This window comes from Papaver somniferum, unplaced genomic scaffold (assembly GCF_003573695.1).
Source record: "Papaver somniferum cultivar HN1 unplaced genomic scaffold, ASM357369v1 unplaced-scaffold_23, whole genome shotgun sequence".
NCBI lineage: Eukaryota > Viridiplantae > Streptophyta > Magnoliopsida > Ranunculales > Papaveraceae > Papaver > Papaver somniferum.
Window position 1 is genome coordinate 269,877 of NW_020633263.1, and position 15,042 is coordinate 284,918.

A 15,042-nucleotide genomic window follows, 5' to 3' on the forward strand; every position below is an offset into this window, starting at 1 on the left:
ACAAATGATGGAGAGGCAAAGCAACTGCAACAACAGGAGCAGGAAGTTCCTGTCACAAACCATTTCTCTATATCTTATACTGGTACATGCAAAGAACTGGGAGGACACGATTTCACTTTAGCACATTCGGTTATGTTAGGACGTTTCTTATTGGCTACTCCACTCTACAGTTTCAATAGCAGATAACCAGGTGGTCCTTTGATGGAAATCAGTTATATCCACAACAGATTAACATGGAAGAAGAATGAGCAAAGAATCAAGAAAAACAGGAAACAAGCTACTAGGCCAGAGTTTGCAATAACTTGGTGGATAATAGCTATTTAAACAGGTAGAGTTTGCAATAACTTGGTGGACTGATGCAAAGCCGCCTGATTAGTCACATAGTCAAAGTTTTAATTCTTAAAGCTATCATAATTCAAAAGGTGTGTGGTTTAATGGTCTTGCCAGTAAGCCTTTGCCTGCCATCCCATTTGGTTGTTCTTCCATCGACTTCTTTAACAAGATCATTGCAGCTGTATCTATAACAATTTCTTGATTTGCAGTAGAAAGCCCCCAAACAAGTGCCTCCACCATTCCCAGCATCTCCACCTCGTCCTTACTTCCCTGCACAAGCACCAACAGTCCCTTAGGATTAGAGCTACGATCCCAATATTGGATTCCTTGCATAATTTTACAGCCATAATGAGTTTTAGAATGTTAGTGGGTGGAAGTTGCCAGTGAGTGTCAGCTGGTGCAGTCTACCTATTCTGCTTCTTTTCTTTTTTTTAGAATGTTCTAGACAGAAAGGTCTAGCCATAGGTTGGTTCTTTCTCGGGTCAGGACGTGTTTCCTTGAAAATATTCTGGCATCTAGCCTTCTTTATACCATCCTGAAAATGTGTCAGAGAACTGAAGCACAAAAGGCATTCAAGTCTCCTTCTTTATACCATCCTGCAGGGTTAGTATTCCAATCCAGAATCCAGTTTTTAACAGAAATGTGGATCAAACCTGAGGAGGAGTAAGCAGCTCCTAGCAAAAGGACATTGGAGAAAGAGATGCTCCATTGTCTTGCCATGGTAATTGAAAAAGTACAAGAGTTAACTATATTAGTGTATCTAGCGACAATAGAGGTAAGAGGGAGCATATTCTAGATACACTTGTAAATGAACAGTTGAACTCTAGGCGAAGTTTTGATATTCCAGACCCTACCCAAAATATGTTGCTATGATTGGAGAAAGGTTTGATTAAAGAATATGACATCTTAGAACTAAATACTCCAGACTTTTCAGGATTCCATCTGTCCATATCTAATTCTAATTATGGTTACAGCCGTAGCAATATCAGGAAGGAAAGTAGCAAAAGCTAACGAGACGATCCATGAGTGAGGTCACTGACCATAGTCAGACAAGAAGTTCTGGTATTAGTGATCGAGGGGAATCCAGGAACCCACCAATCTTCCCAGATGCTGACAGAAAGACCCTGGCCAACTTCCCAGAAACAGTAGGGTCGAATAACTTTCTACCCTTTATGGATACAAGTCAGTAACCATGTGCCAGTTTTTGCAATTTTTTGAGTCTAAAGGATGTCTACGATTTCTGTAATACTTGCCATTAAGTGTGTCCACCCAAGGAGAACCGAAACTAATCATTAAATTCCACGCTAATCTCCCTATTGTGCTAGGTTATTAGCCTCAATAACCCTAAACCCTAGACCCCCACCTTTGCTTAGTGCAGACAAGCCTCCGGAAAAAAGCCTTTCTTGTGGTCCATCTTTCCTCAGAAGTTCCACTGAAGAGAGGTAAGTAGGTAAGTGATTGCCTTTGGAATCAGAAAACAACCCATCTGGTAGATGGGCATAGATTCCAAAGTAGATTTCACTACCACTGATCTGGCCGCTGGAGAGAGATTTCCTGCCTTCCAATTTTGCATTTGAACATCATGGTTATACAATCAAAACACTTAATCTTAGAGCCAGAGATAAACATTGGTGTGCCTAAATAGTTATCTTCTATTATAATTTTGTTAACCTTCAGAATATTAATTATCATTTTACCAAACCTATTAGGCAGTTTAAGGTTAAAGAAAACACCTGATTTTTAAAAAATCTATTGGGCAGTCCTGAGCCACAACTAAAGATATTAATGATATCAAGAAGATTTCTAGCCTTCATTAACGTAGCCCATGAGAAGATGAGGCAGTCATCGGCGAATAAGAGGTGGTAGATACTATTTTCTCCTACTTTGATACCATGGATTTTCTTTCCCTCCTCTCCTTTCCTTAGGAGTCTAGTAAGCCCTTCCATACATAACAAGAATAGGTAGATAAGGATCTCCCTGCCTTAACCCCTCTTTTTGGCTTAACCATTTTTCCCTGTGAGCCATTACACATAACAACTATGGATGGGGTGCTACTGCACTGATTAATGAGCTGACACGACTCACCCGAGAAGTCCAACTTAGTCATAATTTCCATAAAATATCGCCACCTAACTCTATCAAAAGATTTACTCATATTCAATTTGAGACCCAAAAGACCTTTTTTAGATTTCGTTTTCTTCACTGTGTGAATAACCTCCTGAGCCATCACTATATTGTCAGTAATTCTCCTAAAAGGCAAGAAAGCAGATTGAAACGGAGAGAAGATTTTGGAAAGAAGCGGCCATAGTCTATTGGCCAGAACTTTTGGAGATAGACCATTTTTACATAGACCGATAGGTCTAAAGTCGCTAGGAGTAGTGGAGTGGTCCATTTTTGGGATGAGGGCTAGGAAGGTAGTTTTCATCTCCTTGAAAAATATGCCTGGTACTAAAGAAGTGCTGAACCAGAGATACAAAGAATGAAAGAATTCTGTATTTCTGTCCCCGAATAAGGTTATTTTCTTTGCATTTTCCTTCTAAAGTTTTTCTTAACATGTACTAAATCTACCACACTGCTGCTGAAATGAAACTAATTCAATAGAATATAACTAAATATATTACTACTCTAGGGAAACAGAAAGCTGGGAAACTAATCTCAAAAAATGAACTGCTAATTCAATTAAACTTGCATGAGAATTCAGTGAAAGTAAGCATCTAGGTGGGGAATAACAATTTTAGACATGATACTGCAAATTGAAAGAAGACAGGCATATCAATAAAAGCTTATGTGAAGATAAAAATGGCACAAGTCTAAAGTTTGTGAAAATGAAAAGATTAAGACCACGAGAATTCAGTGCAATTAAGCCTAAAGTCTAAAAATAGAAAAAGCTTCTGTAAAAATGAGAAGACCAAAAATTGTGAAAATGAATAGTTTACCTGGAGTTCCTTCACCGGAACTTCTTCTCGTACCGTTCCCTCAAGCTACCCTGTAGTTAAAAATTAAAAAAAATCAACAAAGAAAACAAAAAAATAAACAAGTTGTAAGCTGACATGTATAAGTGTATAACCTCATTAAATCATTACGCCCAAGCTGACATGTATAAGTGTATAACCTCATTAAATCATTACGCCCACTTACATGATGATCAAAGTAACTAGGAAGCAATCCTGGAGCTACAAGGTCAGTGCAGTTTGCAAAGTCTTCTGGATAATAGAAACGCCCATTAGCATTATCCTGTTATGAAAGCAACAAAATTATTATTACGTTATTTCATTGGTTCTTTTACCTAGTTAAAATTGTTGGAATGTCAGCTTCTTAATCATGCTTTATGCTTAAACAAGATTTAAGAACCCTTATGCTGAAAACAAACCATAACCCTAGTCTCATCATGCTCAACAACACCTTTAAGGCTACACAGAACAGTCAAGCAATAAATTTTAGCTGAACATAGTCACACTATCAGCACAGCAACATGAAACATAACAATGCAAGTTAAGAAGATAGAAATAAAAGCATATCAAACAGAAACATGAACCTGACTTAGCTTTTACTTCTATTTCCTCTTATTCCTTAACTTGAAACATGAACATGACTCACCAATGTATACATGTCGTTGACATGCTCATACGTGTCTCTAAGAAATATAATAATTCCCGACACTTGTGTCTTGTTATAGTTGTTATAGTTAATAGGTATCCCATTCCGATCCTTCAGTGCATTTGCTTTCATCTTTTTGACTCGGGCATAGAAAAATAGTGGAAGGTCACGCTGATTTATTAATTTATCCCAACTCTTACAAGAGGCACTTGAAGGCATGAGCTCCTTCATTTCTACTTTAAGGTCAATAGCTTTTTGCCCACGCACTCTATCCCTCATGCTGATCAATAAGGTAGCCTTTTCATCAGAAGTCATGAAAACGAGATGGCCAAGCAGGTACTTCCACTTCTTTTGCTGGAGCATAGTGATGCTATAAGGACTAAAAACAATAAATGTGGATCAGTGATAAAGCATTCATTAGCAACAGATTATTTAAACAACCGATTAATGTAAAATACCTTACGGAAGTTCTAATAAACAAGACTTATTTTTATTCAAGTTCAAATAAATATTATAGATCTAGCAAACCTACGTCTTTTCATTAAGACAATTGAGTAGACTTTTGACAGTTGGATCCAACAATTTTTCGTCAAAATTTATCGAAGATTGAATGAATGTAGCAAGAGATTTGAAGCGTGTATCTTCAGACTCGTCATCTGAAAAAGCAACACAAGTACAATTGCTTTTAAAACCTTATAGCAAAAATTCTACACATTTGTACACTATGTCGTGTCGTTGTAACATAGAAAAAATAAAACCAGCTTACCTGTTAGAATCAGACAATCCTTCAACTGTGGATACCTGTGATGAATATCATTTTTCTGGAAAACCACATTTTCTCCGTTTATACCCTTTATCCAACGACCTTGTTTCTTGAATCCAACAAGTGTCTTTAGTATCTCGCTGCATTATTTTCAAGCATAAATCCAAAATTTAAATACTTCAATAAACTTATGACATAATAATATAACGACTTTAACAAAAGTACTTGCAATATCAAAAAGAAAAATACTCACTATGTCATTGTAACCAACTTCTCAGCCATGCAATATGTACTCAAAGCGCCATGGATCCACAAGTCATCAGCTTCAAGGACAGTCTTTGCAGATATCCCCCAACCTTCATGCATGCACGGCATTTCCCCATTGCTTGGCATGTAGTTCTGAAGAACTCTAGATGGTCTAATACTGTGCCGTACTTTGTTTCCAATCAGAAGACCACAGCTTCGAACTGATTTCACATCTCCGTCTTCTATATGCATGCGAAACTGGTTTTTAACATCTGTAGGGAGGAACTGGAGATTCAGTGTCTGCCCAAAAGAAAATAAATGTTATTTAATTTGTAAACTTTAATATATTCATTATCAAAATTTATACTTGTATTTTCAGTTACCACCAACCTATCTAGGTGTAGTATTCACATAAGAAAAAAAACTCAGTTACATGGGGTGAATAACAAAGTGGCAGGATGAAAACTGAAGTCCTTGTCTCTTATGGGTAGACTCAATCTACTCAAACTAGCCTAGTAGAGGCCACCAATCACATTTTGCAATCAATTTTCCACACCACGCATGCGAAAAAAGAAAAGAAGAGATAATAAAAGGAGAGATACTTACAAAGACGATGCAGTTGATAAGTGCGATTTCTCCAAAACGTCGTATTGTTCGCCACCTTTTTTGTTTGATAATGTAAATATTCCACCAGTAATTAATGTTAATACAGCATCCCCGACTTGATACATATAACAATTTAGTTTCCCCTTGGTGCAAACATACAACACTAAGAGACGGTCTTTCTCAAAAACCAAGAGATGGATTTTCTCCTTGGCTTTTAGAGGAACTGGAAGCTCAATTCCTTCTAACCACTTATTCTTAAAAAGATGGAAGAACCAAAAATGATTGTTCAGCACTGAAACCATTTGGCCTGAAATTATAGGAGACTCAATGTTTTCTGGAGATCTAGCGAATATCTCTGAATATTTAGAAGTTTTACTCCATATCTGTTTTGCTACTCCGTAGGTAACATGTGTACCATCCTCACACCATATATAAATTTCAGCTAAAGATTTCCTGGACTTGGTATACGCAAACGAAGATACCCTTAGAGCAGTCAAACCATCATACTTATCTTTTGGAAAATGGCTAAGAAATGATTTACCAGTCAACGTAAAATGCTCTACCAGACTTGAACTACTGCCTCCCACAATAAAACAATCCGTAGTTGTTGTAGAGAATGAAACATGATTGTGTCTTGGTGTTTGGAGGTTAGCTGACTCGGTCCACTTTTTTGTTCTCAGGTTATAAGAAAAGATTTGATTACTTACTACACCGTCTTCTTTTCCTCCGCCATGACAGTGTAGTATTTCAGGGGAATTAAAAGTTGTTGATATACCCTGTAGCTTTTGATTGCATGGTTGAACGGTTTCTAAAACTAAACTATCGTTATCTACCTTAGATAAGATATACCAATTCCTTGTAAAACTATCATCCCAAGTAGATAACATGATTAAATTTTCCTTGACTAATTGTTTCCACGGCATTGCATCAGCAAGCTCCATCTCCTGCAAAAAGTAGTCACCCATCTTAGTATGACAGTGACCAGTTATAAACCCTAATAGGACAAAACTCAAAATTAAACAATCACAATTAGAAAAACTCAAAATTATACAAAACCTAATTCATAACACCACCACAATTCTCTATCTGTAGCCCTATTTTGAAAAAAAACCCCAAATTTCCCCTGAACCCTATGTAACATACATGGCAATTAAAGTGTTCATAAATTCAGAACAGAGAAAGTCGTCATGTTACAATCCTACAGGCCATAGTTAAAATGATGAAATAACCATATATCGTACACAGATTTCCACCAGGCACAACGAACGAATTCTGCCAACAGACAAGTTACCGTAGAACCAACACATGACAGAAGTCGCTAAAGATATATATATATATATATATATATATATAATTTACCAGCATCAAAGATATTGTTAGCAGACAACATTGTTCAAGAGAAGGCAACAGGAGGGACAACCAATGGTAAAGCATCACCGTCCTAGTTCATGATTTTCTATCAAAGCTGCAAATTAAATGTTTGTTGCATTCTGCCAACCATATTAAAACTATCATCAGTGGCTCTTCAACAAGAATTTAATCATCAACCAAAGAATAAACGGTTTCAAAATAGGTTGTTCAAATGACAACTAAGAGGCCTGGTCACGAAAAAGAATGCACCTTGTTACTAAGTCCACCGACTCTATCAGCGTGTCTTGAAACAAAAACTTACACCTTGTTTGTTTGCAGCTGACTCATCTGATTCATCTGGATCTGAGTCACTAAGGTCTGACTGAAATCACCTGACTCATCTGAATCTAAGTCACTAAGGTCTGACTCAGAAAATGTGTTTGTTTTTTGAGTCAGACCTGACTCAACTAACTGAATTTTATAAGACATAAAATACCCTTGTATAGATTTTTGACCATGAACATTTATCATTACTGAAACATCACAATGGTTTCATAGCCCTCTATCCAGCTTTATTTTTCACGGAGTTAAACATGTATGACGTCATGAAACAATAAATTTAAAGTAGATTTATGACCTATCCAATACCTTATGTTCCTGATATGGACATAAATATAACGAAATCACTTGCATAGAAAAGAAAACATTGCTGCAAAAACTTAATAGGTGTCAAAATATGGACACCATATGACCTAGTACTACAACTATCAATTGGCTTATGCAAGACAACATGCTACCATGGCCATTTCTTGGTTTTCAGACCTCACAATTTTGCGGACCATGAAAAACAAACCACAAGTGACAACAGATGAACATAATATGCACAAAGGCTAATAATTACAAAAACAGTACAATTTAGCTAGAAAAGTCGTGTCAAATATTTTTATTAAAACACTCAAGGTTGCAAGAAAAAAAAAAGGGAAAACTAATCAAGGGTCAATGAGTACTTGCCTGTATTTGAGTGCTTCCCTACTCTACATAAACTTTTAGCCTTCCCAATCTGCAATGAAATGGAAGAAAAATGTTACGCAAAAGAAAACAGAGAAATGACCACAAAGTTTCATTCCATGTGTATGCAACAGAAGATAATGAACAACTTGAGATAGCGGATACTATGTATATAATAATGTTAAATCAAATCCACAAATGCTGTACACATGCCCAGATTTTGCTAAGAAATGGGACCAACTTAAACTCATTTTCATGGAAAGTGGGGCTTCGAAGCATGTTCTCATTTTCATTCAGGTGGGAGGACACCATTACCACAAGAAAACAATGACTAAACTATACACATATATCACAGATCACTCAATAAAATTTATAAATGGGTCTAAATCCTCATCAAATTCCTTATGTGCAATTACATCTACAGATAAAATTACTTAAATCAGGAACCATTTCATGAATCAGTTGATTATTTCCAATAAAAACAATAATAATAAATGTGGGTTTGACTACAAGCTCCAACACAAGCAGAATAGAAAATGAATATAATCTAAACCCTAAAAGTTGACTAGATTTCACAACAAAGAAAACCCTAGAATTTCATTACAATCAAAACCAAGCACAAAAAAAACCCATGCAATAGAAGTTATACCTACAGTTGATTAAAACATGAAAGATATCAGGTGAAAGAGGTGGAGGAGATCTGGGGTTTTTAGTTTGGAAGAGATCAGGTGAAAGAGGTGGAGGAGATATGGGGTTTTTAGTTTTTCCGTTTTGCTATCGATCATGTCGAAGAGAAAGCAAAGGTAATGAGTTACGGGGGATGGAAGGGTAATGAGTTACGGGATGGAGGGGTATTACAGTTATTAGCCACGACTCAGAGAGTCAAAGGTAAGGACTAAGGACCATCGACTCTGCGGCATTTCTACGCCTGGCCAATTTGGTTTGGTATCTCGGCCGAGATGGCCGAGATACCGCCGACAATATCGGTTTCGGTGCGCGAAGTTCAGCTTTCAAGTCGTCTAACCCGACCTTGAGACTCTATCTTCACGACCTATATGAACTCCTACATTAGTTGGCGCTATCGAAATCTCATACGAAAGAAAGATACGAACTTGATAAATGGAAATTGAAGAAAGATCTTTCCATATCATCAAAATGAGAAGCTTTTTCTACATCCATTTTATCTACTAAAGTTTTATCCGAGATGGCGATATTTCCGATATTTTACCGATATTTGCCGATATTCACCGAAATATTGTATATCGAACCCCGGCCGATATTCACCGAAATCTAATATTGATTACATTGTACCTGACTCAATAATGCCCGAGTTAGGGATTGCCTCTGAATCAGATCGCGGGTCAAGGTCTGTCAAAAAAATGAAACTAAATGGTCTGACTACTGACTCAACATGATTCAGGATTTGACTCAGACCCAGACGTCGAGTCAGCTGCAAACAAACAAGGTCTTAGTAGAAACAACGATTAGAAGGGAAGAAAAAAACATATTACAGTAACCATAAAGAATGACAAAAGGCTTAATAAAGCAAGAAAAATCTAACCTAATAAACTTCATCGGTAAAACATCCACATCAGTTACCAAATAAAACCTTAAATCACTCATGAAGTTACTGTAGAACCTCAATTAAGGTTCAATGTGGATATGGGAAAATCCTAATCTTAAAATTCTCAATTTCATGTACCCGAATCTCTTTTATTTTCCTTAGCGTTGCTTTCCTACCTCTCTTTCAAAAGGCGATAAAACCCTAACTTCATAAGCCACAATTTTCAAAAACACTAACAAATTCAATTATATTAGCGTAGCATCATAATACTCACACTCAAGAGTTGAACCTCGAAACCAAATGTCTAATGATCCGGTGTCAACAAAAACGGACGAACTAAAGAAGTAGTAACATGGCCGTTCCTGAGAAAAAATTTCTCCGAAAAATTCCTTTTTTATGCCCCCAATTTTATTTTATTTTTGTTGCACCAAAATAATGAAAGATAACTATTTTGTTATAACAATATATAAACAAAATACTTACAAATTTTGTGGAAATATTTTTCTTAGGGGCAAACTCGGGAATTCAACAAATCACCCTAAATTAATCAATAACAAGATTACAATTACAACTAGATTTGTGCCCGGTCCTTTTTAACTTGGTGTGTGCAGGCTTCGCTCTTCCCCGTGGTTATGCATTTTTTATTTGCCCCGTCTCGTGGCGATGCATCTTTTATTTGGTGTGTGCGGGGCTTTGCCCCACCCTGTGGCGTTGCATTTTTGATGTGGTGTTGTACCGTGAATACATTATATAGGTGAAGAAAATATAGGAAATATATGTAGATTTTATTTACTTCATTATTTTATTTTCTCGGAAACTATGTGTGAAGTATGTCGGTCTTTTTTTCCTTTATATATTAATTTGGAAAAAGAGTCATAATATATATTCGACTTCCATGTTGAATTTGGTCTATAAAATTTTAAACACACAAAGTTAAGTCTTTCTTTTGACTTTGTAATTTTTAAATCAATTATATGTTGCCAAGTGTCTTCATCATTATTCTCATTAGCAAAAGGCTTATTTCGACCAACAAAAACCAAGAATCTCCTTACAGTTCAACGTAGGAATTTTATTTGTCCATGCCATTAAATTTTTCTTTAGATATATTTTCCACTTATTGTACTTTGTGTATTGTCTAATCAAGGTGTTCAAGTAGATAGCTAGATGGCCAAATATTCGATCTTTGGCGGCTAACATTTAATCATCTGCAGGTAAAGTGGTTAAGCGGTTGTGACATGTATCCCTACAGTGTTGGCTAGTTTGCTTTTTGCGGACTATCCAAAAGACATATATCACATTTATCCAGATACATTCTACTGTTGTCTAAAACAGGGTAGCAAAAGAGTGCGCATATTAATTATTTTTTTTTGTCTTATGGGAACTTACCAAATCAAAATCCAAATCCAAAGTCTTTTCCAGTAGCAAGTACCGGGTCGTTAGAGAGTAATCTCATAAATGTACGACATAGTTTTTACGCCGGTCTGTCGAGCCTTGCACAACCCGCATTATGGCAGGTCAAAATACTTGACGCTGCACACGCCGCGAATTGTTTTTGTTTTGGACCGGATGACAATTAATCCCCGTTTAAATGGGATCCATTAATATATGTGGGCATACTTACATCATGTCCTTGTTACAAAAGCTACTGGGTGTCCCCTTCACGATTTTGCATACTGAAGCGTTACAGGGGGATTCCCCCCTTTCACAATCTGCAGGTTTCATTTACGTGTTCGCGGGTTTAGGGACAAAGGAAACAAATGAAATCGACATGCAGAAAAGAAGTGGGTTGTTAGTCAGCGTTCATGAAACCTACCTCTTCCACGTGGATCGCCGCTCTCCATGCTTGTCTGTCCAACGCCTGTTCCGGTGATAAGTTTTCTCATGTCTTTCTTTACCGAGTCATTAGTTTCGGCCGGCTCTCCGTTTTCGTTTACGGGAACTTACCATCATGTGATAATTTGGAAAGGATACAAAACCATTGAATTATTTATTGAACAACAAATATAATCCATAGTGGGTCACTGGTATAATAATGAACATGTATATAGAAAAATCCTGTTATAGGTGCGGCAAGTTTTATTAGAGGGACGGCATGTCATAGGACAAAAAGGATCATTACATGGTAATTTCAAGTGCCCCTTATAAAAAAAATTGAAAAATGACTAATTAACGCTTACATTGTTTAGTGTTGATAATCTAGTTTAGTGTTAATGATTAAGTTTTACTTCAATCTATTTTATTAGGGAAAACGGTGTTTTTCTATATTCACGGTCATCTACAATTTGGATATATAAAGGACGGTGATTAGGTGTGTTTTTCCATGGACTGATCTACATTTTGGGCATATAATGAACGGTCCAAATTAACCCGTTTATTGACGGTGACTCTAGTTACTCGCATTTCTCAACGTAATATGTTTCTCTTCCCATTATTTTTCTTCACATTACTTCGCAGTGGATTCCCCTCCATAGGCGTTACGGTTCGGCAATTAATGTAAGATTAAATCTCCTTTTATGAATGAAAAAAAGATTTTTAGAGCGTTATGATGCAGGCTGTTTTCAAACAAAAGGTGTGTTCCATTCTTTTATACTGATAGAAAGTGCAGATTTATAAAGGTATGTTTCATTTTGATTTTGGTATATTCAAAGTTAGGGTTCTTCGTTCCCCATTTTTTATACTGATAGAAAGTGCAGATTTTTTTTTTGAGATGCTGTCATTTTTATTAATTCATAGATAGATGGGTATATATGTATAATAAAGCTTTTATTGGTGACGATTTTTGTTTAGGTAAGAATTTTTGGGAAGGTAATCTTTTGATTGTGCTGATGAGTTTTTCTTTTTTCTCTTTTAATCTATGCAGTAACAATCTGAGCAACAGTTTTAAAGACTACAATTCTAACCTGAGCAACATTTTTCTGACGGGCTGGTCATGTAAACTACCTATCCTAATAACTAAGACAATTGTTGATTGGTGTGCTCCATATAGAAGCTAAGATTTGAACATTGTGTGATTTTTAAATAGTAGCAAACGCTTTAAACATGAGACAAATTTTGTAATGCTTGCACCTAATTTAAATTCCGAGGTGCGTGCAATCGTAGAGACTTTTTTGGCGAGATAGATAAGCGAAAGCCAACACAGGATGTTTTCAACAGTTTTGGATAGGCAATAAAAATACTCGGAGAATAATTATTTTGTGCAGGTGTAGTACTCACGGCTACGTCAGGCGTCAGCCATTGTAGCAGAAGATGGAGGGAAAATGTGATCTTGCTCAAGACGTGTGTCACCAAGTTTCTGATACAAGGTTTGTGGATAATTTATTTCGCAGGGGGTTGGTCTGGCAGAATTTGATAAGGCAATAGAGTCGAGAACTTTGAGATGGCTTGGTAGATGGACCGACTACACTACTGCGAAAAAATAATTAAAAAGTGAGATGGCTAACAAGAAGCAAAGGGTAAGTTAGTGCTAAATCGTTTATAAATTTCTTTGATTTTTTATTTGTATGACATGTAGTCTTGTTTTATGTGGAGTGAAGAAATTCATATCTCACATAAGATTTTGTTCTCATACGATGTCTACTTATACACCATATCACGTGGAAACCAACTTAGAATAGAAGCAGTAAAAGTGATATTTCATTATGTGATATATTTAACTTCAGAGGAATGTCAATCCTAGAAAATTAAAGAAACAACTTACTTGTTGTTTACGCTAAGGCAGAATTCGTGTCTGCAGTATTGTTGACTATGGCAGTTAGATGAATTCCCCTAGGCGTCAGTTCACTGTCATGAACTAAAGGTTCCTTTGGTTTTGGGACTTTTGGCTAACTATACCATAATATTTCAAACATTATGCCTATAAACATTTAACATGTTGTTGCTTTGCTGCGGTAAATAAGTTATTGAACCTAACAAGAAGCGTCCTTGCAGATGTGTTAAAGCTCTATAGGTGAGTTTCCTTCTATATGTCTTAGAGTTGTGATATATATATATATATATATATATATATATATATATTTATATGCTTAGAGTAATTAACATTTCTAATCTATTAGGTACTCTAGGTGCTCCTATTAAAGCGCAATTTAGATCATAAATGGTTAGACGTTGCCTAATCTATTAGGTCGGCCACTGAATGCTTAGTCTATAAATGGCTGAAATGCCATTCGGTACTGATTTAGCGTATCTTCTGCCGCGTCCCTTGAAAACGTTAATGCCTCTACTGACACCCACCTTTACTCGATAGATTAGTAGTCGTTACTTCATGAATGTACAAAATGTTTCCCATAACTCTGAGAATGTTAATGCGTCTTAGATTGTTGTAGATGATTATAAATGCAACTTTCCACGCACAATGATACTCAATATAGTTTACATTGTCAAAATAGCAGTAGTATATGGGTACCTTTTCTATATCGGGCAATAATATGGGTACCTTTTATATTGCACAACTTCCACATTTCGTATTATCATTTTTGTAATAAATGAATGGTTGGGTAATCTGAGTAATGAATTGACTTTGGTTGATTATTTTATTAATGAGATCGTCACAGTTATTAGGGGTTGTTAATACCATAGAAGTGGTTCCTCACACACTTTGCAAGCTTGTTCGAAATACCTTAGCAGATTTGATCAGGGAAGATGCAATTACTCTTGCTCCGATGAAAACTGGGCGGCATGATTCTGATGCATTCTATGTATGGGCCATGGACCCTACTGATTAAGAAAAATGATTAAAATAGTAAAATGATTAAAATAAGAAAAATGATTAAAATAGTAAAGCGGAGCCATGGACCCCTAATGAGCATAATTGAAGCAAGAGTAGAGCCCTAAATTAAATTTGAAATGATTCAAATGAATATTTTTGGATAAAGCGTGTCTTATACTTTGTTTTATTGGCTGACCAAACTTTTTGTTTTTTTCATGGCTCATAGGTATCGACTGTGTCAGATCAACTTGGGATGCAAGATATCGGTGCTCTTGCTGGTGATTTTAGTGGAGAATTGGTTTTTTATGATTAACTTTTCTGTTTGCATATTAATTTGTTCCGTAAAGTTAAGCTTATTAATGTGCTGCCTAAAGGTGTATTACTTAAACTTGTGGAGTCTTCGCCATATGATGCAGTGTATAGTCTTATTAGGATTATTGATTTAGGTAATGTCGGGTATTGAATTGTGTCCTTCCAAATATTTCAACATTTATATATAGTTTCATAGTTATGACCTGCTTTTCGAAGGATGGTTGTTGCTTTTTTATTGTTGTTACATTTGTAGACCATGAATAGTCTATAATACATATTATGTACTGGGCAACATATATAAATGAAACAAATTTTTAAATTTTGTGAAGTAATGACAATAGTAATGTTTCTCTACACTGATCTACAGAACAAATCAGAATTTGTTCTAATAGGAAATATGTCGAAAGACGTTGAGAAGACACCCGTCGAGAGCCAAGGTTTCACAATAACAGACCAAAGCCCGTGCTCTAATTAACTCTAAATCAAAACAAAATCATATTTTAGAGTTTTTTAAAAATAAAAAAAATTTAGAGATGGTAGAGATGTTTTAACCCAAAG

At 36.0% G+C, this 15,042-nt stretch overlaps 1 protein-coding gene and 1 long non-coding RNA gene across 2 annotated transcripts; both read right to left on the reverse strand.

Annotated features, from left to right (window-relative positions):
- Positions 1 to 311: 311 nt before the first annotated feature.
- Positions 312 to 4,518, reverse strand: LOC113340755. Its single transcript, XM_026585829.1, has 5 exons — positions 4,463 to 4,518; positions 3,931 to 4,309; positions 3,472 to 3,567; positions 3,270 to 3,319; positions 312 to 603 (listed from the first exon to the last, which is right to left on the reverse strand). Exons 2-4 carry the CDS (start codon positions 4,291 to 4,293, stop codon positions 3,281 to 3,283), a joined length of 498 nt encoding a protein of 165 aa, XP_026441614.1. The 5' UTR covers positions 4,294 to 4,309; positions 4,463 to 4,518; the 3' UTR covers positions 312 to 603; positions 3,270 to 3,280.
- A 10-nt stretch (positions 4,519 to 4,528) lies between these two features.
- Positions 4,529 to 4,995, reverse strand: LOC113340756. Its single transcript, XR_003355633.1, has 3 exons — positions 4,947 to 4,995; positions 4,697 to 4,833; positions 4,529 to 4,586 (listed from the first exon to the last, which is right to left on the reverse strand). It is a non-coding gene; the product is annotated as an uncharacterized LOC113340756 (long non-coding RNA).
- Positions 4,996 to 15,042: the final 10,047 nt, after the last annotated feature.

Coding starts and splice junctions, on each gene's coding strand:
- LOC113340755 (XM_026585829.1), bottom strand. CDS start 4,293: ATGCTCCAGCAAAAGAAGTGGAAGTACCTGCTTGGCCATCTCGTTTTC. Junction 3,568..3,930: donor TCAACGACATGTATACATTG/GTGAGTCATGTT, acceptor CTTTCATAACAG/GATAATGCTAATGGGCGTTT. Junction 3,320..3,471: donor CTAGTTACTTTGATCATCAT/GTAAGTGGGCGT, acceptor TTTTAACTACAG/GGTAGCTTGAGGGAACGGTA.